General features: G+C 35.5%; 4 protein-coding genes across 4 annotated transcripts; 2 read left to right on the top strand and 2 right to left on the bottom strand.

Annotated features, from left to right (window-relative positions):
- Nucleotides 1-1,178: 1,178 nt before the first annotated feature.
- LOC113688627 (peroxidase 27-like) lies at nt 1,179-3,666 on the bottom strand. Its single transcript, XM_027206510.2, has 4 exons — nt 3,420-3,666; nt 2,559-2,747; nt 2,303-2,468; nt 1,179-1,814 (listed from the first exon to the last, which is right to left on the bottom strand). Exons 1-4 carry the CDS (start codon nt 3,639-3,641, stop codon nt 1,408-1,410), a joined length of 984 nt encoding a protein of 327 aa, XP_027062311.1. The 5' UTR covers nt 3,642-3,666; the 3' UTR covers nt 1,179-1,407.
- Nucleotides 3,667-15,796: 12,130 nt separating this feature from the next.
- On the top strand, nt 15,797-17,089 carry LOC140007056 (uncharacterized). Its single transcript, XM_072049754.1, has one exon. The coding sequence runs from the start codon at nt 15,797-15,799 to the stop codon at nt 17,087-17,089; it is 1,293 nt and encodes a 430-aa protein (XP_071905855.1).
- Nucleotides 17,090-17,128: 39 nt separating this feature from the next.
- Nucleotides 17,129-19,948, top strand: LOC113687483 (uncharacterized). The gene is made up of 2 exons (XM_027205086.2): nt 17,129-18,600; nt 18,847-19,948. The coding sequence occupies exons 1-2, from the start codon at nt 17,129-17,131 to the stop codon at nt 19,946-19,948; spliced, it is 2,574 nt and encodes an 857-aa protein (XP_027060887.2).
- A 1,665-nt stretch (nt 19,949-21,613) lies between these two features.
- On the bottom strand, nt 21,614-24,107 carry LOC113743502 (peroxidase 27-like). Its single transcript, XM_027271546.2, has 4 exons — nt 23,857-24,107; nt 22,993-23,181; nt 22,737-22,902; nt 21,614-22,248 (listed from the first exon to the last, which is right to left on the bottom strand). The coding sequence occupies exons 1-4, from the start codon at nt 24,076-24,078 to the stop codon at nt 21,842-21,844; spliced, it is 984 nt and encodes a 327-aa protein (XP_027127347.1). The 5' UTR covers nt 24,079-24,107; the 3' UTR covers nt 21,614-21,841.
- Between the last annotated feature and the right edge of the window lie 783 nt (nt 24,108-24,890).

The raw sequence follows: 24,890 nt of genomic DNA, 5'->3' as shown, positions 1-24,890 counted from the left end.
TTTTTATGGAGTCAAAATGTATCAACAAAATATTTATAAATTTCGCACTTTTTTTTTTTAAAACGGTAAATCTACTCGATTTCTTATACACTAGCGGATTTAAATGCATATTATACTAGCAAGATTTAGAGCTCAAAGAACAGACTAAAATGATGTGCCATGTATCCTAATCCACTAGCGTATATACAGTTCACGGTGAACTGGGGAAGGTAACTTCGACAAGAGCTTCCGGAGATTTCTAATGTTCCCTGTTACCCAAAAACAAATATGCTGAAGAACGCATAAAACAATAGTGGGCTCACTAATAGGCTAATAGCAGCAAGCTGTGACTATATTGTCCGTGCAAACAAACTCAGTTATGATAATCTGCAGAGATTTAAAATTCTTCTGCCATCACTGCAAATTCACCATGATTCTCAAGCTAATGAGTAGTGTTGTTGGCATAAAACTTATTGTCTGTATTAACCATTTGTTAATCCAGTCATTGTCTACCACTTTCTCTCATGATCATCACAATCAGCCAATACAAATGAACTCCTTTTTTTCTAAATTATTTTGTCAATGGCTATGTCTAATTTATTTCCTTTTTTTCGTTATTTATTTAATTTCTTCAGTCTTGACTCGGATAGAACACTGGCAAGAAAACTTTTATTCTCTTCGTTCTATTGATAATGTCATGTTTCACTTTATTGATATTCCAAAATAAGAGTCATCATTTCAAATTGAACATTTGCTTTCAAATTTTGTCAGTTAAAAAAGTAAATTTTTTAAATTTCAGTGCACATTTAACAAGAAAATATTTTGAATCTAAAGGATACATATGTAAATTCATTAATGATGTCTCATCTAGACATAATGATTATTGTTTCTGCATAAAAACTGAATTCTCAAAAAATAACTCTAATATTGGGATGGAGAGAGTATTTGTTTAGAATTTTTTTTGAGTATAATACCCGGCAGGACTCTTAGAATTTTTCTAACTATCAGATTTGGGATTTGAGTCCTGCACCTGGCAATTGAGAGTGGGAAGTGTAGGAGGGGTAGGAGGGTGAAAAATAAAAAGTGTAATACTCATTATATTACTCAAAAAATATAGCTGCGAGAAAATAGGCTCATGTAATATCCAAAGGTTTTGAAATCAAGAAGAATGGGCACATATTGTGTTTGGATATCAAGAATTTAAGAAAAAAGAAATTTCAGATTTTGTTTTACTTATATCATACACACAATTTTCAACCACTTTTTTATCTTATATAAATCACATCACAAAAAGTATTACAATAATTATTTCAAATAACCTCCTATCCAAACAAAATGAATAATAACAACACAAACGCAACAGAATCCAATTGGCCACTACGATTACACAATCAATTCAATATCCAGTAAGAACTAAGAAAAATTTGCTTAGTTAACGAAGGCACACTGTTTCCTGATTTCACCATTCTTGCCAGTAAGAACTCCGATGCGACCCATATTCACCATTGAAACCCCAAAATCATCAAAGAAGCTCATGGATCCAGCATGGCTTAGATGTTGTTGGATATAGGTTTTTGTTTCAGTGTCATCCAAAAGAGCTGCGTCAGATTGAAAAAGCCCTCTTCTATTATTTACTGTAGTATAATAATCAATATCAAATTTTTTTGGACTGCGGTCCATCTGAAGAATTGTAGTAACATCTCCTGGCTTGCATTGTCGCTTTAGCTGAGCAAGGTACTTAGGGTCCAAGCTTGGATCAGTGTCACCTTTGCCTGTGAAATTGAACAAACGTGGGTTGACGCCAATGCAATGAGATATCCCAATCGTGTGCCCTCCTGAAAAAAGAAAGAAATGAAGTTAGAAAAAGTTCTCTACCATGATATTTTTGAAGGGGAATATCCTATGTCATAGTTTCTACAGCATAATCTAATTTTTTTTTTTTAGAAAAATTTTTATGCTAAAAATTTCATAAAAATTTCTCGATATGGAGGCCAAAATGGTAGTTGGGAGATGCGTTTAAAAGTTTTTTTGGAACAGTTTTGAGAAAAAAAATGCAACCTAAATCTTGCCTTTCAGATTTTTAAGATTTCCTGGCTCCTCATCTTTGCTAGGAATAGAGGCATAAAAATCCACACTACTTGGGAAATCAAACCATTTGCACGTCAGATTAAATATAGAGGCTAGATGTGTCAAAAAGAACCATTTTTAGATAGAATTAGAATGTTTAATCTTGAAAAAGGATTCAAAAGTATTAGGATTAAAAGTAACAAGGGCATAATTCAAAACATGATCGATGATCATCATGTACGTTATTGAGAGGTACCTGATAGAACTGCAAGGTCTTTGACACTCAAACCCACGGATTGAAATGATGCTTTCAATTGAGTTATGTTCATGAAAGGTGAAGGCAGCTTGTTTAAGGCCTCTGAAGCTATAGAGACTGTTCCATCTCTTCGGCCTAATTCGACTTGCCATGATGGTCCCTTAATCTGCATGAAAACTGCCACCTTTAGCGCACTTGTTCTACAAGTTTATATTTCCTCAAAGTTTAAAATTTGGAAGAGTTTCAAAATATTCACCAAAGTAACAGCATCACGGGCAACTAATGCCACGATATCTGCACAAGAAACAACACCAGGACATTTTTTCTCTACTGCTGATTTCACTGCATCAATAACTTGGAACCCTCTAAGAAATTGATTTGGGATTGCTGCTTTCTCAGCTTGATTGCTGGAGGTAGAGTTTAATAGGACCGAGCCATCACATCCCTGCAAATAAAATTAACTCGTTAGACAACAATTTTTTTTCTTCGAAATAACGAATTATCGGTATATCAACAATTGAGAAGAAACAACATCATTGTCCATTCAAGAGTATAATGTTATATATTTGTTGTATATGGAAGTAGTATACACAAAGGTGATGAACTTTTCATGTTTAGTAAAGGCAGTACTATATTTTGTATTTTGCTTGAGATTAATTTGCATTGACAATCATTTCTATCCATATCCACATAAGGACTAGTAGCCAGCTTGTTAAAATGAAACTAGTGTAGCATATATATATTGAGACTAAAACATTGAACCCTTAAATCCTCTCTCGAACTACATTGCCTTTTCTTTGTCCTTTAGGCTCTGATGGGTAACAAGGTCAACTCCTTAATCTAGACCTAGGCATAAAACATATCAGCCCCATTAACCAACAATTATCTTAATCAGGCTTTAAGCATAAAACATAATATCCTCCATTAACCATGTAATCGCGACGAAGAAACCTAAATGTACAAATTCTATGCTAAGATGTCTCCAACAACGACAACCTTATTCAACACCTATAATATGTAGAACAAGCTACATGTATGGTTTTAGTACATGGCCATTAGATGTGATAATCCTATGTGCACCATAAGAAAAATTGGAAAGGTTGATGTGTGATCTTACCCGAACAAAACAATCGTGGAAATGCATTCTCAATAATGGAGGAGCAAGACTTGGTGTTCGAGAAATGAATTTTGCTGTTGCGTCTTTGACAATGTACCCCAAGGAGGGACATGTCTTTTCGTAAAAATTGACATCTAAGCCTTGTCCATTCGACAGTTTTAAAACACACAGAACACATAACAGTTGAAGAAAGATAAGAGAAAGAAACTTGGACAATGCCATTGTTTTTGCTACGAACCAAAGTATTTCTTTCTATTGTAAATCTCTGAAGAACAAAACACATTGCCACCCTTTAAATAGTTAGAGCCATTTGAATGTTTCACTGCAAAAAACACAGCTGGGATGATGAGATTAATTATTGGTTCAGTAGTTAGTACAGCGTAAGGCAAATTTTTAAATGCTAATGCGGGCTATTTTTTTTTTTTTTTTTGCATTAGAATTGGTTGACTTCGAAGAATACAATTATTGTCAACGATGGCAGCAGTGAAAACAATTTCTGGGTTTTAGTGGCAGCATCGTGGAGAATGGACAGCTTTGATCGATAGAATTTAAGAATGTGTGTTCTTTCTAGGGACATAATTTTGACTAACTAATTTCTGATTTATTGAGGTAGTTTAAATTCTAATACAGACTAACGAGACCCGTTGGTTTACATGATGATGCTTATTATTTATCATTGCTTGTCGAAAATTGATAGTTTGACCTTAATAACATTTCGGCGTCAATTGCGTAAACTCTGAGCAGTGTGGCATATTTTATAAACAAGTTTGTCAGTTCCAACTGATTAAATTGATCGGTATTTACAACTTGCTTTTAGACATTCCTTGTCAGAATCAATGATTATTTTGCAAAGTTTTTTTTTTTTGTAATACATGTTACAAGATGAGAAATTGAAAAAGCAAGACAAAGAGCTTGGTGTGCACTGAAAATCATACAGCTATAATTGTCAACGAAATGCTGGTGAGAAGGGGCATATGTCACCCTTTTATATGTTTCCATATGGATAAAATGAATGAACCTCAACAACTATATTGATCCTAGTCTCCATCTCTTTAAAGCAGTTTGTAAACTTTAACTCTCTGAAAACAAAATTAGAAGTAGATCAAGTTTGTCGTATTAGGAGTTAGGACCAAGTTAAAAGGGCAAGTCAACTATTGGCGAGTTAACTCTTTGGATGATTTCTTTGCATCTCGGATTTCGATCTAAGGGGGAAAAACACAATAAACAAGTTAACAATTGAACAATAATATGTGCAAAATAATACTCATATGTATGTTATAAGTATGAATATTATTGTGCTTAGTGCCTAGTTTTGATAAAGATGACATTCTGTCTGGTTTAGGTCTGATTGTTAGGTTCATGAGTAAAGGGTTGTGTCCCATATTGGTCCGAGAGATGAAAAAAGAGCGGTTGATATGTAAATAAGGGCACAAGACTTAATAGCTTAAGTTTTTGGGTTAGAGTTGAGTTCCTAATTTACATATTGGATTTTTTGGTGGACTCTCTCAAGTTGTTTCTCCTTATCAAATTGGTATTAGAGTTTCAGGTTGTGAGACTGGATTACTCATGGGTAAATGGATTCTTCTCGTAGTTAAACCGATGAAAATTCTCCTCTTGATGGTGGACTGAAGTATCAAGGAATTTAGTTGGTGTTGGATCAGATGTGTCATGGGTTTGGCAGAGGTCCGGTTGGAGTTAGACTAAGGAGCCAAGGGTTGGCAGGGTTCCAAAATGTAGTTTGGATGTTGAAGAAGAGTGGGTCCGTGTTTGGAAGAAGAGGTGACCTTAAGTAATAAGGTAGGGTTGCGTTGCCCGAAGAAGGGCTTGTAAATTTGGGTATAATTTGGGGATTACTCATGAAAGGGGAGATTTGATAGATTCATGAGTAAAAATTTGTGTTCTACATTGGTTCGAGAGATGAAGAAAGAGCGGTTAATATGTAAGTAAGAACCCAAGACCTAATAATTTAAACTTTTGGGGTTAGAATTGGGTTCTTGACTTTAGACTCTTTGGTAGACTCTCTCAAGATGTTTATCCCTATCACTGATTATAGAGGACGTGCGTCTAATTTTATTAGACCAAAATTGTATTGATGTTAGATGTATTCCAAGAGAAACAAATAAAGTAGCATATACTTTAGTTCATCACGCTAAGACTGCCAATCCTTTTAAATCTCTTTGGAAATTTCCTCTAAATTTTATCAAACAATTCGTGCTAGACGATTTTCAACAATTTCATTAATAATGTTTCGTTTGTCTTTCTTATAAAAAAAATTGTGCTTAGTGCCTAACTAATTGAGGGCTCGACGGAATTGCCAGAATTCACGTACCAGCTGCCATTTGTGTAGTTTAAGTAGTCAATTTGTCGGTGGAAGATTTTTTTTTTTTATATTAGTCACACTTGTGCATGTTCCTCCAACCAAAACTCAAAAGTTCCAGTGAAAACTAAAGCTGAGTTTCGTAGACAAACTAATGTGAATTCTTCCCCAAGTTTCAACTGCAATATATGTCAAAAGAACTAATTGATTATCTGGAACCTGCTACCACATTGGCAGCCAGCTCACAGAGTATAGATTATGAAATCTACTTGGGAGATCAGAAAAGATGATTAATACATCGAGGAGGAACTGTTACACCTATTTCGCTAGTATTTGCTTTTGTTGAATGTTTTAGATGATTTTGGATAATCATAATCATGCTCCACTTATTATTATGCAGTGTGCTTTACTTAACTGTTTTATGTTGTACTTAGGCTACTTTTTAGCATAAGAAATAATGAAAGGACATCTACAAAGATAACATTTGATAAAGAGCAATATTCTTGCTGTTTATTAAGGAATATGGTTCTTTTCCTAATAAATGAGCAACTTCTGCAACTTTTAGATCCGTTCTTTTAGAGTTTATTGTTTAGTTAAATGGCTAAAAGCTCTCTGTTTTTTAACTCGGATCGATTGGTCCAACCAATCAAATCGAAAACTGATCATTTATCGATCCGAGTTAATTTTAAAAATCGAAAAATTTAAAAGTGGGTCAAATCAGGTCAAAATCGGATTTGACCCTGATTTGACTGGGAAAATAAGAACCGAGCCTAAAAAAAAGAAAGTCAAAGAAAGAAAGAAAGTCATGCATCGACAACGACAAAAAGCGCATCGTTTCTGTAAACGGCGCCGGGCGTATCATTTTTATACTACTGATATAAGTCATATAACTCTAACTCCCTAGAACATTTTCTTCATGACGTTTCAGCTCTGTGGGATCCTCTTAACTTTTGTGAGCATTGCCTTTTAAAGTTTACTTGTCCAAAACTCTTTTTTTTTATTTTTTTAAAGGTCAAAATATTTTTAATATTATGTTTTGCCTCCTAAATTATTAAAAATTATTAATATACCTCAAATATTTCATACTTTATAAATGTTGTCTTAAAGTTTGGTATTATTTTTCAATTAAGTCTATAATTCTAATTCTAAATTCGTTAATGTTCATTAAATAATATAAATTGCTACTTGATTGTTCTGATTTCTTTGTTTTTTCTTGTTAAATATATTTAAAATATCAAATATATATGAATATACCTTTATTAATATTAACATGTTATTAGGTATTTTATATATAATATTTTAATTTTTAAATAATTTTTATTTATAACGTCATTCGGTTCAACCCCGATCGAATCCGGTTGAATCCATTGACCCTTGACCCCTGAACTCGACCGAGTCGATACTCGGTCCGGTTCTGAAGACATAAGCTAAAAGCTGTGTAATGCATTTTTGCTGGTCCAATCAGAGGGTGATCTGCTCACTTTTCTTCTTTTTTTTTTGGAAATTCTTTTTTGTTTATTGCAATAGAAGCATAGGAGATTTGAGAAATTGAAATCATTCTACAGAAAAATGAAATCACAAGTCAGTTGAACATTGAAACATCATAGTATGTCGATCATATGAAATCAAATTCCAGTTTACAGTGCACTTGCAATTTTTCTTGCTTATGGACGTAGTTCAACTATCTGCTAATTAAATCAGTTATAATAGGGAAGAAAATCTAACAAGGGTTTCCCAAATTTCTTTCTAAAATGCTTTAATTTGTCTACAATAGTTGGGAAAAGTTAATTTTGTAGGACAAAATATGTCATGGTACTGTACCTGCAAAAATGGTCAATAAGGATTTATCTTATGTTTTCCTTTTTTCGGTAAAATAGGATTAATCTTATGTAGTCCAACATTGCCTACTACTCAATTTGGAACCATGTTTTTCACGGATATAAACAACGTACTTTTTAAAATTTTTTTATTTTTTTTACAATGTATGTAAGTGGGTTCAAATCGAGATTTCCCACTTATACTTCTTCCCCACAAAACCACCTAATCCATCCCTCTCCTGACATACATCATTACTGACTAGACGTATGCTTACCTATAACCTTTTATAGATGGTTATTTTTTCCTTTTGGCCCATGCAACGAGCCATGTTTTCTTATTGACTCTTGCGTGGTTTCTTGTTACTTTTGAATCGGAAAAAAAATGTCTGATGCGGAAAAAAATATGTCTAATGCGAAAAACAAGTATCTAATGTTGGGAAATATTGCTATACAATATGCACCATCACTTAAAACAGGAAAGACATCTGGGGTCCAGGATAAAATGCCAAAAGAGTACCAAAAGAGGAAATTTCTCTACGTTAGCCTGGGCATCATGATAGAATACTAATTATATCTGTTCCTGAAGCTTGATTCATTCGGCTAGGGGTGAGCAAATTCGGTACGTACCGAATTCATATCCGAATTCAAATTCAATTTGATAATTTGAAATCGGGTATTTAGTAATTTGGTACAAAAGTGGTATTTACCGAATTCACCGAATTCTAATATGGTATGAAATAGGTAATGAGATTATGAATTTGGTAATAATCGATTTCGAATTCGTTTATAAAGAATTGGTTTAGTATTAGTATATACTTCTAATATATTATTATATTATATAGGTGAACGCTATTAATAATAGTTAGTATATGATATTATCATGTACTTATGATAATAATAATATATAATGATGTACAATATACTATTTTAGTATTTGTTAATTGTTATATGACCATAATAATACAAATATACAACAATACATAACATAACTATAATACTTATTATTTTATACATGACTAGAATTAGATAATAATTAATAAGTATAGGTGTAATACATAACTATATTTAAGTATAACTATAATACTTATTATTTTAATTAGGCCGGAAATTGCAATTAAAGGATTCATCAATTTTTTTTAAATGAATTCAATTAACCCGAATTCATAACCGTTTTCGAATTCAAATTTAGAATTGAATGAATTTGGGTATCTCTTGTCGCGCCCCATTTTTTGAAAAAAATGAAATTACGGGTTTATAAAAATGAATTTTTGATTAATTTTGAGTGATAATGAATTTTTGATTTTTTAGAAAACTAAATAAATAAAGAAAATGGGTCTAAATGGGACTTTAAAAGTGCGACGGTTTTAACCCAAAATAATAGTTTAAAAGGGTTTTTAATAAAATAGAAGTCACCACTTGGTATTGAGTTAAGGTGTACCAAGTCACCTAAAAATGAATTTCAAAAGTAAAGAAAACTCTTTTTAAATGACTCCAAATCTTCGAAAATCAAGAGAAATGGGCTCGGGAGTCACGGTTGAATAAAGGGAAGGCAAGGATGAAATTCAAGGCACCTTTTCGACCTAACCAAGATTAGTTGCGTGATTTAGTCGAAAAAACTTTTCTTAATTTAACCTAAAAACTTATCACATTTGGATGTCACTATATGAATACAAACCTAGACCTAATGTTATCAGAAGGGTCAATATGTCTCTTCAAAACTTGATTGGTGCAAATCGCATTAATTGCGACGCCCACAAGTGACTCTTTGAAGATGTTACGAATATGCAACAATAAGACTTAAAAATAGAAAAATTATAATATACAAATATACGTGACCTAAGGGAATGCATCATAATGGGTGCGGGAAACTAACATTTATGACTTCAATTTTTCCTTTGATAGAGGGAATACGAGCGTGCTAAGGTTAGAGAGCCATACTCCTCCATATCCCATATTCGAATGGTGATTTCCCTAATTTAATCAAGCACATGCACTAACCTACTTCTAATTTTTCTTAAATGTGATGCAAGTCTAAATGTCATGTTTCGCACATAAGGGTAAAGGATATACATATAGAGGAAATAACATGCCAAATGGTAAAGATCCTAAAAAGTAGAAAATATGCATAAAATGTAGTGATTGTCACACAAACATGATCTAACGCGTGGACGGTCCTTAAGGGTCTAGCATTGGACTAACCCATGTCTATAAGTTCTTACTAGCGTTGGATTAGTGAGAAATCGGAAAAAAGGGCCACAACTAGCGTTGGACTAATGTGGTGACGTAATCAGGAAAAAGGGCCACAACTAACGTTAAACTAGAGTGGTGACGTCATGCATTTATTATAATTAAATAAATCATATAAACATAATAAAAGTAAGTAAACACATAAATCACATATAGCACATAGCACATAAGCATGATGTTTAGATGCAAAAAACCCTAAGAAAGCGAGTAAACACATAAACACACAAGCATGCAAGCACACAAGCAAATAAAAACAAATAGAAACCTAACTATTACATTTGGGGGCTCTAACTACAATCTAAGAGGGGGAAAGAATAAAATAATAAAATAACTGCCTAACTATTATATATTCTATCTAAATACATGTCTTGAACCCCCTAACTATTACAATTTGGCATTTAAATGCCCTTCAAATAATCAAAATTAAATTAAAATAAAAATACAAAATTAAAAACAAATAAAGTGAATAAATAAATAAATAAATAAAAATATTCAAAAATCATGCAATTACACACATAAAATCACATAGGAGCACATAGGAGGATTTAAAATAAAACAAGAAGATACCTCCCTTGAAGTAGTAGCTAATGGGAAATTGGATTTGCCCTGTTTAACTCCAAAATTAACAAAAATCATCAAGGCACAAATTTAATTAACAAATAAATCATAAAAATGGAAATAAGCACGAAATCAATCAATTGAAGCATTCAAATAGACTATAAGTCATAATTAAAGAGAAAAAGCAACTTCTATTTAAGAAATCAAATCTATTAGGAATCTAATTGCAAAAAATTATAAAGTTTTAGGGGTTAAATTATAATTATCATAAATATTAGGGATTAAAATTGAAGAAAAATAAAGTTTAGGGACCTATTTGAAATTAAATTAGGGACGTAATTAAAAAAGTTAAAGGTTTTTAGAACCATATCACAATTAATGAAAAGTACAAGAATCATTCTGCAAAAACGTTGTCTGGTTTCTTGATGAAGTAGGCCACTGGGCCATTTTCTGACCTCTCCTTGGGCCAAGAGAACTTGGCCCGATTGGAAGTCCAAGAAAAATGAAGCGGGTTAGCCCACTTTTTGACCCAAAATAAACCAACAAAACGGATGGACTTTAACCTCCAACCCAGGCCGAAAACCCAAATAAATAAATTAAAGCCTATTTGAAAGCCCAACCAAATCAAACCACAACCCAAATCACTTAACTATTTCACTAAAACCCAATGAGATAATAAATCCACTAAAACAAATTAAGGTTAAATTATACCTCAAATCACAGCAATAACATGCTTAGAAATGCACTTGAATATGGAAAAGAGAATGAAAACTCAATAGGGACGTGAATGGTTCAATTATAGAAGATTTTGAGCCATAGTGAAATTATATAAAACTTGAGGGGCTAAAGTGAAAATTTCAGATTATTCATGCATCTGGGTCGAAGCTCTCTTTCTTTTGCAGCTTTTCTTGGTTCATTCATGCGTGAGAACATATCTACTGCTTTTGACAAAATTTCTGGCTCAAATACACACAACATCTCAACTTCCAAGTGCATAAAATCGACACCAACGCATATAAAGAGGATCCAACATAAGAATAAAAGAAAGAAACAACAGGAAGAGGAAGAACAAAGGAATGGGTACAACAGCAAAATTTCAACATTTATGAACCAAATCTGGTGACATATGAACGGAAAAGGTGAAGAAAGATTACCTTCAGCCTTTTAAAAGGCAAAACACAGCGTGAGATGGTCCAAGAAATAGATCCTTGCGTGAGAAATTGTGGGTAAAGTTCAATTCTTTTGCTGCAAATTTCTTCCAAGAGCTGATGATTACCCAAATTCGGGCATAAATTCAAGGGAGTTAACAATGTTTTTTGGGGAAAGTTTTTAACAAAAGTTGCACTACTACAAGTAGATAGTGCCGATATAAAAGGAATGCCTAAAAGACTTAGATTCGGGGTTGGATTTTGGGAGCAAATTTGACAGCTCTCCAACCCTGGCTCAAGTTCCTCACCAGAATTTTCTACCCCCTTTTCCTCTTCTTTTCTCCCTTGTTTTCTCTGTTTCTCTTTCTTTTCTCTCTTTTTTTCTCTTGTCCGCGCCTCTCTTTTGGTCTCTCTTCGTTGTTCTCCCTCTCAGACCCCGTTTTTATCTATTTATCTGGTATCAAAGCTCCCTACAACCCTAATGTCAATGGGTGTGATGAAAACAGATTTTTGGGAATGATTTTGAGCCTTTAGATGGCAGATTTGGGATAAGGGTTGCAAGATGATCTGTCCCTTGTACTGGGGGGCTTAAATGGAAAGGGAAAATGCAACGAAATTGAGTGGAATTAGGAGCAAAATGCAGCTGCAATTTGTACTGCTCCATTGCTGGTTTTTGTACCAGCCTAAGAAGGAAGAGGCCGCGTTGAATGATGCAATTTTTTTTTTTAAAACAAATTTGATTTTTGTTTTCTTTCTTTTCTTTCTTTTCTTTTAGCTCTTTTTTTCCTTTTCATTCTTTTTTCTTTTTTCGATTTTTCTAAAATGCTTTCTCAAGAAACAAAATAAATTAAAATATAAATATAAATAAAATTTAACTAAAATGAACCAAAAAATGGTAAAATTTTGGTTACTACATCTCCAATTCGAATTTGAAAGATATTTAGATTTCTATAAGTCCAATAACCGAATTTACCGAATTCATATAACCGAATTATCGAATATGCACCGTTTGCTCACCCCTGCATTCGGCTAGAAGCAAGTTAAACTATATCTCTCAAGGGTTTCAAGCAATAAAAGATGTTAAATGAGTGATTCTTCACTCGTTAACTTCAGCATTATGATTAGTCATCTATAGATTGACAATGCACGTTTTAATGTGAAAACAGTTATTAACCTAAGCTCGCAGGGGAAATTCAGCTACACTGCTACTAAGATTACGCGACCAAAAATGTCAAGCAAGAAGTAGTATTATTATTAAGGCAAAACTTCTCAATCACCCTCAAACTATTAAGAAGTTCAACTTTTGATCATTCAATTGTTGATTGGATAGTTTTAGCTCTCCAACTAATTAAAATGTATACTTATAGTCCTTCCGTTAATTTGAATCATTATGTTTAACAGAAATAACCCCATATGCAAGAGGCACAGGGGATAAACGAGAGGTCTTTTCATCTACATACGATATGTGTTGTGAAACCTTCTTAGACAATGCTGTTATTGCTTTATGTCTTCCTCGAGAACTCATCGAAAAATAGACACCATCACCTCTAACCTTGCCAAAATTGCCTTTCTCTCTCCCAGACACCAAAATATAATTCACCCCCTAAAATTCTTAAAAAATTAAAGTAAAACAATAAAGGAGAAAAAAAAATAAAATCACCTCCCAATTTTGTCCCTTTAAACTAAGAGAACGAATTGGAAACTTGGACCCTCCGCATAGCTGAGCATCTAACCATATGATGGGCTGGGAAGCCCAATAGTTTGGTTTTAACTTGGCAATAGGCCCAACTCCCACATCTTGTTTCGTTAATTGGAAGAGTTGCATAAGTTATTGGTAGGTATTAAATGTTTTTCTTTTTAATACCACTAGGAGTGAGGCGATGGATCCAGGTAGGATAGTTCGTTTTATACTTTTATACCATAGTCTCCCTCATTTATACTTTCTATCTAAAATTATTTACACTAGATCTTCACTGTTTATACCCCAGACAAACTGGTATGAAATGGAACTTATGAGATCCTTAATCCGTGCTTAGATGGTCTTTAAATATATACTTTTCAGGGATTAACTTCATACACGTCTAAAGATGGATATGGAATATCAAACTCTTTAAAGTTTTTATGAAGTCAAAATGTATCAACAAAATATTTAGGGCAAAAAATCTCAGCGGCCACTAAACTATTGGTCAGATCATGTTTTGGTCATCAAACTATTTTTCGTCAGTAATTAGCCACTAAACAACTTAATCAGTAAATTCGTGACCATTTAGTCGATAATTGCTCTTAATCTGTGAAATTAGCAGTACACGTGGCAAAGTGCGGGGTAATTTTATCCAAAAACTATGCGACCCTATCTCATAGATTAACTGCTAATTTGACAAATTAAGAGCAATTATCGACTAAATGGTCACAAATTTACTGATTAAGTTGTTTAGTGACCAATTATTGATCAAAAATAGTTTGATGGCCAAAACATGATGTGACCAATAGTTTAGTGGCCGCTGAGGTTTTTTACCCAAATATTTATAAATTTCGCACCTTTTTTTAAATGGTAAATCTACTCGATATCTTACACACTAGCGAATTTGAATGTATATTATATTAGCAAAGATTTAGAGCTCAAAAAACAGACTAAAATGATGTACCATGTATCCTAATCCACTAGCGCATATATAGCTCACGGTGAACTGGGGAAGGTAACTACGACAAGAGCTTCCGAAGATTTCTAATGTTCCCTATTACCTAAAACAAATATGCTGAAGAACGCATAAAACAATAGTGGGCTCACTAATAGGCTAATAGCAGTAAGTTGTGACAGGAATGGCGGATGCCTTAGAAAGAGCCTTTCAAAATTTCGACTTGTCTGAAACAGAGTTAGGAGGTGTCGATCTGAGTGGCGAGGACTTGGAAGAAGGCGTCACTGAGTGTCAAGGAAGTCTGGTAGGAAAGCTGATAGGTGAAAAAATTGCCAACTTCACGGGGTTAAAGAACTTTGCAAACCATGCATGGGGATACCCCTCAAAGATGAAAGTGACTGAGTTAGGTCCTAACTTATTCCAGTTCCATCTGGGAGATGAAGGGGAGAAGAAAAAGATCTTATCTGGAGGGCCTTGGGTCATGGATAACCAGGTGCTGATAATGAAGGAGTGGGTAGAGGGGTATGATAGAAACAACAGCTTTTTCCAGCATTTCTTTCTTTGGATTCAACTATGAAACCTACCGGTGCACTGGTTGAGTAGAGCAGTGGGTATGAAAATAGGAGGGATCTTTAAATCAGTTAGGGGAGTGATTCTCCCAGAAAGTGGTGAGAAAGAGGGTCGCCACATGAAGATTATGGCTGAGGTAGATATAACGAAACCACTGGTTCGAGGGACAAAGATCAACTTTAAGAACCAGGCAGTGTGGGTTCAGTTCAGGTATGAACGCTGCCTTGATTTCTGTTATAGGTGTGGTATCATAGGGCATAGTGATAGGACTTGTACTGTGGTAGGAAGGGTGGGGGGGGGGAGAAGCGAGAGGAACAATATGGTGCCTAGATGAGAGCTGGAAATATAATGGTATCTCCCTTAAAGGGACGACTGGAAGGAGTAAGTGAAATTGGTGGAAAGAGGGTGGGGGCAGGGTCTCCTAGTAGTGAAGTTCAAACTGGGGTACAAATGTCTGGGGATACATTAAATCTTGGGGGAAAAATAGTAGAGTTTTGGTGGGAAAGGAAAGGGTGGATAAGGAGAAAATGATGAAGAGACAATTTGAAGAGAGGTGGGATGAGATTCTAAAGGATAGCAGACAATATGAAAAGGCAGACCAAAGGGTTGAAAGTTTGGCAGTGGTCTTAATGGAGGGAAATGGTGAAAAGGAGGGTAGGGTACAGGAAGGGTTAAAAGGTGGGAGCAGAGTAATCCCACCAGTAGAAAATGAGGATATGGATATGGACAGTTCAAAAAAGGAATGTGAAAGTTCGCTGATAGGGTCAATAAAGCAGGAGGGGACAAATGCAAGAATGCAAAGGAAGGCGACTACTCCAGGGGAAGAAGACAACAAAACTGAAAAAAGAAGCAGTTTTAAAAGAAGAGGGAGGCCGGCTAAAACTTCCTTAAAGGCAGATACAAATGGGCAAGAAACGCAGGTTTTGTGTGCTAAAAGGAAGGCTGATGGTATGTTTCAGGGGACACAGCCGATGGAGGAGGATGATGATAATGTACCGAAGGTAAAGGTAATGAAATTGGATCTAAAAAATGATGGTACAATAGGGGAAATGGAGGCTAGCCCCATAATGCCTCCAAAGTGTAAATGAAAGTTGTGGTGTGGAATTGTCGAGGTGTAGGAGGTCCCTTGACAATTCCCCAACTAAAGGAAGTGACTAACTTCCACTCTCCTAAGGTGGTGTTCCTTTGTGAAACAAAGAATCAGGAAGGTTTTATGGGTAAGGTTCAAAGGAAGATTAAGTATGACAATAGCTATTTTGTGAATTCGATAGGTAGAGCAGGCGGTCTAGCATTATTTTGGAACAATGAGGTGACATTAGACAAGATCGTAAGTACTGATTGGTGTATTAGTGCTAGAGTTGAAGACAAGGATTCGAAAGGATACTGGGGGCTAGTGTGTGTTTATGCAAGCACAGATAGTAACATTAGAAAAGCACAATGGAAATCTTTAGAGGACAGGATGAGGGACTGGGGGGAGGACTGGATCATTGTTGGAGATTTTAATGATTTGCGGTCTAGTGAGGAGAAGTGGGGAGGAAGAGATAGAGCTGAAAGATGCTTTAGGGAGTTCAACAGGTTTATCAAAGACAATAACTTGGTTGACTTAGGTTATCAAGGGGTCCCGTGGACTTGGTGCAATAGTTGGGAGGGGGATGGGGAAGTGAAAGAGAGGTTGGATAGATGTTTATGCAGCACCGAATGGCTGCAAAGATTTGAAAAGGCACAGTGTACTCATTTAGAAACTGAAGCCTCTGATCATTTAATGCTTCTTGTGGATACAAACCCGGAAAACAGAAGGAGAAAACAGAGATTTTACTTTGATCAAAGATGGACACAAAATCCAGAAGCAAAAAGGGTGATTCAAGGAGCATGGACAAAGGTGAAGTTAGGGTCCAGGATGTTTAGAGTGGCTACAAAAATAAAGGAATGTCGCATGGCTATTCTGGAATGGAGGAAAAATGTGCAGGGAAACTCAAAAGTTAGAATTAAAGAGTTAAAGGAGAAATTGGCTGAAGTGAAAGCAAGAAATGATGATGGGAAAAGAGTACAAGTTGATGACCTAAAAGCACAATTGACTAAAGCTTATGCAGAGGAAGAGATGTTTTGGAGTAAAAAATCCAGGAGCAAGTGGCTCAAAGAAGGGGACAAGAATACAGCTTTCTTCCATTCTTCGGTCATGGCAAAGAGGAGAAGAAACAAGATCAGTACATTGCAGAAAAAAGATGGGACATGGTGCAAGGAGGAACATGAGATTGAGGAGGAACTTTGTGAGCACTATAAAGACCTTTTTACCACAACTAACCCGGACTGCTTTGAGGACATTCTAGCTGAAATTCCAAGCACTATTTCGAGTCATATGAATGAGCAACTGATATGACAAGTGGAGGAAAGTGAGATCAGGAAAGCTTTGTTCTCGATGCACCCTAATAAAGCACCAGGAACGGATGGTATGTCTCCTCTATTTTTTCAACACTATTGGGATATTATCAAGATTGATGTGGTAGCAGCTATTAAGAGTTTCTTTCATACTGGGCATTTGCTCAAAGCTGTGAATGATACTATTATTTCGTTGATTCCAAAAGTTGATTCTCCTGAATCTGTGGTGCATTTTAGACCTATTAGCTTGTGTAATGTCCTGTATAAAATTATTTCTAAAATTATAGCTAATAGATTGAAAGGGGTCTTGCATCATTGTATTAGTCCCTCTCAGTCCGCTTTTATCCCAGGCCGTCAAATCCTTGATAATGTAGTAGTTGCACATGAAATCCTGCATTTTTTGAAAAATAGGAGAAAGGGAAGGGTAGGATTTATGGCTCTTAAACTGGACATGTCCAAAGCTTACGATAGAGTCGAATGGAAATTTGTGGGGAGAGTTATGATGAAAATGGGGTTTTGTCCAATTTTTGTAAGATGGATCATGTCTTGCCTATCTACTGTGACTTACTCCTTCAACTTAAATGGGCAAAAGGTAGGCTGTGTTCAACCGAGTAGAGGGCTTAGGCAAGGAGACCCTCTATCACCGTATTTGTTTATTATATGCGCTGAAGGTCTTTCATGTTTGATCGACAAAGCTATGATGAACAAGGAAATAACAGGGATCAAAATATGCAAGGATAGTCCGATGGTTTCTCACCTCTTTTTTGCAGATGATTCTCTACTATGCTGCCAAGCAACCAAGCAGGAGGCGAGGAAGGTCAAAAGCATCTTGGAAAGATATGGTCAAGCATCCGGACAGGTGGTAAATTTTGAAAAGTCAGCTATCTTCTATAGCAAAAATACCACTGATCAAAGGAAGAATGGAGTGAGGGAGGAATTAGATAACATCAAAGAGGCAAGGAACGGAACCTATCTGGGACTCCCAATGGCAATTGGAAGATCAAAGACACAGGTCTTTGCATTTGTCCAGAACAAAATCAGTAACAAGTTGCAAGATTGGAAACAAAAACTTTTGAGTCAAGGAGGGAAAGAAATTCTGGTCAAATCAGTGATTATGGCTATGCCAACATATGTGATGGCTTGCTTTAGACTTCCAAGGGGTTTGTGTAGACAAATCACAGGTAAAATAGCGAGATTCTGGTGGAGAAAGGGAGAAAAGGGCTCCTGCGTACATTGGGCAAGCTGGAAGAAGCTTTCAGAAGTTAAGGGAAGAGGAGGTTTAGGTTTTAGAGACTTGGAGGCCTTCAACACTGCCTTATTGGCAAAACAAATTTGGAGATTCTTAATGGCTCCAAATTTGTTAGTAAGTAAGGTAATGAAGGCGAAGTATATGAGAGATGAAAAATGGATGGACAAGAATCCAGTCTCTTCAGCCTCATGGTGTTGGAAGAGTATTCATAGTGCAGCCTCTTTTCTGTATGATGGTCTTTGGAAAAGAATTGGAGATGGTAGGTCAGTCAGTATGTGGCGGGACTGATGGATAGTTGGTTCAGATACTGGCTTTGCATCAACCACACAACCTGTGGAATGCAAGTTGGAATGGGTAAGTGAGCTGATAGAGGAAGGGAAATGGAAAAATGAATTGCTTCTCAAGTGATTTAGTACAAAAGATGCCGAGCATATAAAAGGAATTCCAACAAGTATAGGAAGAAGAAAGGATAGGTTGGTATGGGGGCATTCCAAATCTGGAATTTATAGCGTGAAATCTGGTTATGCTGTTGCAAGGCAACAGGAAGGAAAAGCAGGTAGAAGGACAGGCCAAGAAGCAGAAACAAGTTGGGAGATACGAAAGCGAAATGTGTGGAAGCAGTTATGGCATTTGAAGGTGAAGGCCAAACTAAAACACTTCATGTGGAAGTGCTTACAAAACTGTCTGCCAGTTAATGAACAGCTATCGAAAAGGCTACACAGAGGGGAAGGCAGATGTGGTTGCTGTGGTGAAGACATGGAAACCATTGAGCATTTGTTCTTCTTCTGTGACAAGGCTGTGGAAGCATGGAAGCTAGCACCAGTCAGGTGGGATGGATTAATGGGTATGCAATATAACTTTTGGCTATGGTGGGAACAAGTCACACAATCGCTGGCACTGAATCAAGGTCAGGAGAGAGTTAGTCTTACTATTAATATCCTTTGGCAAATTTGGAAAGCCAGGAACAAAAATTTTTTTGAAAAAGTCAACCAGGATCCAGTAAGAATCGTAAGGAAAGCACAAGATGAATGGCTTGAGTTCGAACAGGTAAGGAATACAGACCAGATGGAGAGTACAGGGAAGATGAATGATGCCTTACCTACCAGGAGGGTGCGGACAAGGAAGGAAGAGATAAGGTTGTATACTGATGCTACGATATCAGCTAAACGAGTCAGGACTGGACAAGGGATTATAGCAAGGAATTGGAAAGGACAGCTTTTGAAAGCAAAAGGAATTGTCACACAGGGAAAGGGATCGGCAAGTGAAGTGGAAGCTCGGGCTGTGAGAAATGCTCTGCTGATGGCTACCCAAGCAGGTTGGACAAAAATTATAGTCCATACAGACTGCAAATCAGTGGTTGAGCATATTACTAAACGCAAGGAGTTTGACTACACGACTGCAGCGATCTTAGAAGATGTGCAGGAACTTAGTCTTGCTTTTGAAAAATGTTCCTTTGTGTTTATACCCAGAACTGAAAATCAAATCAGCCATCAATTAGCACAATATGCTGTGATGCTTGTACATGACATTGAATGGGAGAATGATTTCCCAATATGGCTGACTGAATTAGCTAGGACAGAGATGAGGGTAGTATCCCCTTTTTGTAACTAATCCTTGTAAGGTCAAGTGTTAATATCTATAACATGATATCGTTTGTTGAAAAAAAAAAAAAAAGTAAGTTGTGACAATAGTGTCCTTGCAAACAAACTCAGTTATGATAATCTGCAGAAATTTAAAATTCTTCTGCCATCACTTCAAATTCACCATGATTCTCAAGCTAATGAGTATTGTTGTTGGCATAAAACTTATTGTCTGTATTAACCATTTGTTAATCCAGTCATTGTCTGCCACTTTCTCTCGTGATCATCACAATCAGCCAATGCAAATGAACTCTTTTTTTCTAAATTATTTTCTCAATGGCTATGGCTAATTTATTTCCTTTTTTTTGTTATTTATTTAATTTCTTCAGTCTTGACTCGGATAGAACATTGGCCAGGAAACTAGTATTTGGGTGTTTGGATTGTAAATTATTTGAGATAGAACAATAGTACTCAAAGGAAATTCTAAACAAATACTCCTTCCATCCCAATATTAGAGTCACTTATTGAGAATTCAACTTTTTATGCAAAAACAATAATCATTATGTCTAGATAAGGCATCATTGATGAATTTACATATGTATCCTTTAGATTCAAAATATTTTCTTGTTAAATGTGCACTGAAATTTTAAAAATTTGCTTTTTTAAATGACAAGATTAGAAAGCAAATGTTAAATTTGAAATGATGACTCTTGTTTTGGAATATCAATAAAGTGAAAACATGACATTATCAATAGAACAAAGGGAATAAAATTTTGTGAGAAATTTTTGTGTGCAGGATTGAAGATTATTTCACTTTATTTACAGCTTATTTACACACACTGACTTGCTTGCATCATTAACACATTTTTCAATTACCTTTTTATCTTACATACATCATATCAAAAAAGTGTTACAGTAAAAATATTTCAAATAATTTACAATCCAAACACATAAACTTAACCGTCCAATCTTCCATTGGATGATGACATGGACCCCCTATCCACCGTCCACGTGTCCAACAGTGCCTCCGGGCACTGTTCGCTACTCTACCCAATAGCACTGTGCATCCTGGTGGGCTCGAGCTCTCTCGAGCGGCCAGTGGGACACGTGGATGGTGGATAGGGGGTCCACGTCATCATCCAGTGGAAGATTGGACGGTTGAGATTTACTCAACCCAATACAATTAACGGCTATAAGACACTCGTTCTTGAATTGCCCTTTCTCTCTCCTCCCCAGATCAAATCCAGACCGTCCATCCTCCGGATGGAGGACACGTGGACACCCTATCCACCGTCCAGGTGGCGCCCCGAGCGTCTTTGTAATAATGATTATTGTTTCTGCATAAAAAGTTGAATTCTCAAGAAGTGACTCTAATATTGGGATGGAGGGAGTATTTGTTTAGAATTTCCTTTGAATATAATGTCTGGGAGGACTCTTCGAATTTTTCTAACTATCAGATTTGGGATTTGAGTCCTGCACCTGGCAATTGAAAGTGGGAACTGTGTGTGTGGGAGGGGGGTAGGAGGGTAAAAAGTATAATACTCATTATATTACTCAAAAAATATAGCTGCGAAAAATAGGCGTATGTAATATCAAAAGGTTTTGAAATCAAGAAGAATGGGCACATATTGTGTTTGGATATCAAAAAATCAAGAAAAAAGAAATTTTAGATTTTGTTTTGCTTATATCATACACATAATTTTCAATCACCTTTTTATCTTACATAAATCACATCACAAAAAATGTTACAATAATTATTTCAAATAACCTCCAATCGAAACAAACTCAATTATTTTTGACTGCATATAAAATGAATAATAACAACACAAACGTAACAGAATCCAATTGGCCACTACGATTACACAATCAATTCAATATCCAGTTCTTGAAGTACTGAAACAAAGAGGAACTAAGAAAAATTTGCTTAGTTAACGAAGGCACACTGTTTCCTGATTTCACCATTCTTGCCAGTAAGAACTCCAATGCGACCCATATTCACCATTGAAACCCCAAAATCATCAAAGAACCTCATGGATCCAGCATGGCTTAGATGTTGTTGGATATAGGTTTTTGTTTCAGTGTCATCCAAAAGAGCTGCGTCAGATTGAAAAAGCCCTCTTCTATTACTTACTGTAGTATAATAATCAATATCAAATTTTTTTGGACTGCTGTCCATCGGAAGAATTGTAGTAACATCTCCTGGCTTGCATTGTCGCCTTAGCTTGGCAAGGTACTTAGGGTCCAAGCTTGGATCAGTGTCACCTTTGCCTGTGAAATTGAACAAACGTGGGTTGACGCCAATGCAATGAGATATCCCAATCGTGTGCCCTCCTGAAAAAAGAAAGAAATGAAGTTAGAAAAAGTTCTCTACCATGATATTTTTGAAGGGGAATATCCTATGTCATAGTTTCTACAGCATAATCTAATTTTTTTTTTTTAGAAAAATTTTTATGCTAAAAATTTCATAAAAATTTCTCGATATGGAGGCCAAAAAGGTAGTTGGGAGATGCGTTTAAAAGTTTTTTTGGAACAGTTTTGAGAAAAAAAATGCAACCTAAATCTTGCCTTTCAGATTTTTAAGATTTCCTGGCTCCTCATCTTTGCTAGGAATAGAGGCATAAAAATCCACACTACTTGGGAAATCAAACCATTTGCACGTCAGATTAAATATAGAGGCTAGATGTGTCAAAAAGAACCATTTTTAGATAGAATTAGAATGTTTAATCTTGAAAAAGGATTCAAAAGTATTAGGATTAAAAGTAACAAGGGCATAATTCAAAACATGATCGATGATCATCATGTACGTTACTGAGAGGTACCTGATAGAACTGCAAGGTCTTTGACACTCAAACCCACAGATTGAAATGATGCTTTCAATTGAGTTATGTTCATGAAAGGTGAAGGCAGCTTGTTTAAGGCCTCTGAAGCTATAGAGACTGTTCCATCTCTTCGGCCTAACTCGACTTGCCATGATGGTCCCTTAATCTGCATGAAAACTGCCACCTTTAGCGCACTTGTTTTACAAGTTTATATTTCCTCAAAGTTTAAAATTTGGAAGAGTTTCAAAATATTCACCAAAGTAATAGCATCACGGGCAACTAATGCCACGATATCTGCACAAGAAACAACACCAGGACATATTTTCTCTACTGCTGATTTCACTGCATCAATAACTTGGTACCCTATAAGAAATTGATTTGGGATTGCTGCTTTCTCAGCTTGATTTTTGGAGGTAGAGTTTAATAGGACCGAACCATCACATCCCTGCAAATAAAATTAACTCGTTAGACAACAAAAATTTTTTTTTTCGAAATAACGAATTATCGGTATATCAACAATTGAGAAGAAACCACATCATTGTCCATTCAAGAGTATAATGTTATATATTTGCTGTATATGGAAGTAGTATACACAAAGATGATGAACTTTTCATGTTTAGTAAAAGGCAGTACTATATTTTGTATTTTGCGTGAGATTAATTTGCATTGACAATCATTTCTATCCATATCCACAAAAGGACTAGTAGCCAGCTTGTTAAAATGAAACTAGTGTAGCATATATATAGTGAGACTACAAAATTGAACCCTTAAATCCTCTCTCAAACTACATCGCCTTTTCTTTTTCCTTTAGGCTCTGATGGGTAACAAGGTCAAATCCTTAATCTAGACCTAGGCAAAAAACATATCAGCCCCATTAACCAACAATTATCTTAATCAGGCTTTAAGCATAAAACATAACATCCTCCATTAACCATGTAATCGCGACGAAGAAACCTAAACGTACTAATTCTATGCTAAGAAGTCTTCAACAACGACAACCTTATTCAACACCTATAATATGTAGAACCAGCTACATGTATGGTTTTAGTACATGGCCATTAGATGTGATAATCCTATTTGCACCATAAGAAAAATTGGAAAGGTTGATGTGTGATCTTACCCGAACAAAACAATCGTGGAAATGCATTCTCAATAATGGAGGTGCAAGACTTGGTGTTCGAGAAATGAATTTTGCTGTTACGTCTTTGACAATGAACTCCAAGAAGGGACATGTCTTTTCGTAAAAATTGACATCTAAGCCTTTTCCATTCGAGAGGTTTAAAACACATAGAACACATAACAGTTGAAGAAAGATAAGAGAAAGAGACTTGGACAATGCCATTGTTTTTGCTACGAACCAATGTATTTCTTTCTATTCTAAATCTCTGAAGAACAAAACAGATTGCCACCCTTTAAATAGTTAGAGCCATTTGAATGTTTCACTGCAAAAAACACATAGCTGGGATGATGAGATTAATTATTGGGTTCAGTAGTTAGTACATCGTAAGGCAAATTTTTTTTGCATTAGAATTGGTTGACTTTGAAGAATACAATTATTGTCAATGATGCCAGCCGTGAAAAAAATTTCTGGGTTTTAGAGGCAGCATCTTAAAGAATGGAAAATTTTGATCAATAGAATTTAAGAATGTGTGTTCTTTCTAGGGACATAATTTTAAATAATTAATTTCTTATTTAATGAGGTAGTTTAAATTCTAATACAGACTAACGACACCTGTTGGTTTACATGATGAGGCTTATTATTTATCATTGCTTGTTGAAAATTGATAGTTTGACCTTAATAACATTTCGGTATCAATTGCGTAAACTCTGAACAGTGTGGCATATTTTATAAACAAGTTTGTCAGTTCCAACTGATTAAATTGATGGGTATTTACAACTTGCTTTTAGACAATTTGTAAAGTTTTTTTTATTTTAATAATACATGTTGCAAGATGAGAAATTGCAAAAGCAAGCCAAAGAGTTTGGTGTGATACTGAAAATTATATAGCTATAATTGTCAACGAAATGCTGGTGAGAAGGGGCATATGTCACCCTTTTACATGTTTCCATATGGGTAGAATGAATGAACCTCAACAACTATATTGATCCTAGTCTCCATCTCTTTAAAGCAGTTTGTAAACTTTAACTCTCTGA

This window comes from Coffea arabica, chromosome 5e (genome assembly GCF_036785885.1).
Source record: "Coffea arabica cultivar ET-39 chromosome 5e, Coffea Arabica ET-39 HiFi, whole genome shotgun sequence".
In the NCBI taxonomy this organism is placed as follows: Eukaryota; Viridiplantae; Streptophyta; class Magnoliopsida; order Gentianales; family Rubiaceae; genus Coffea; species Coffea arabica.
This window is presented reverse-complemented; position numbering and strand designations above follow the sequence as displayed.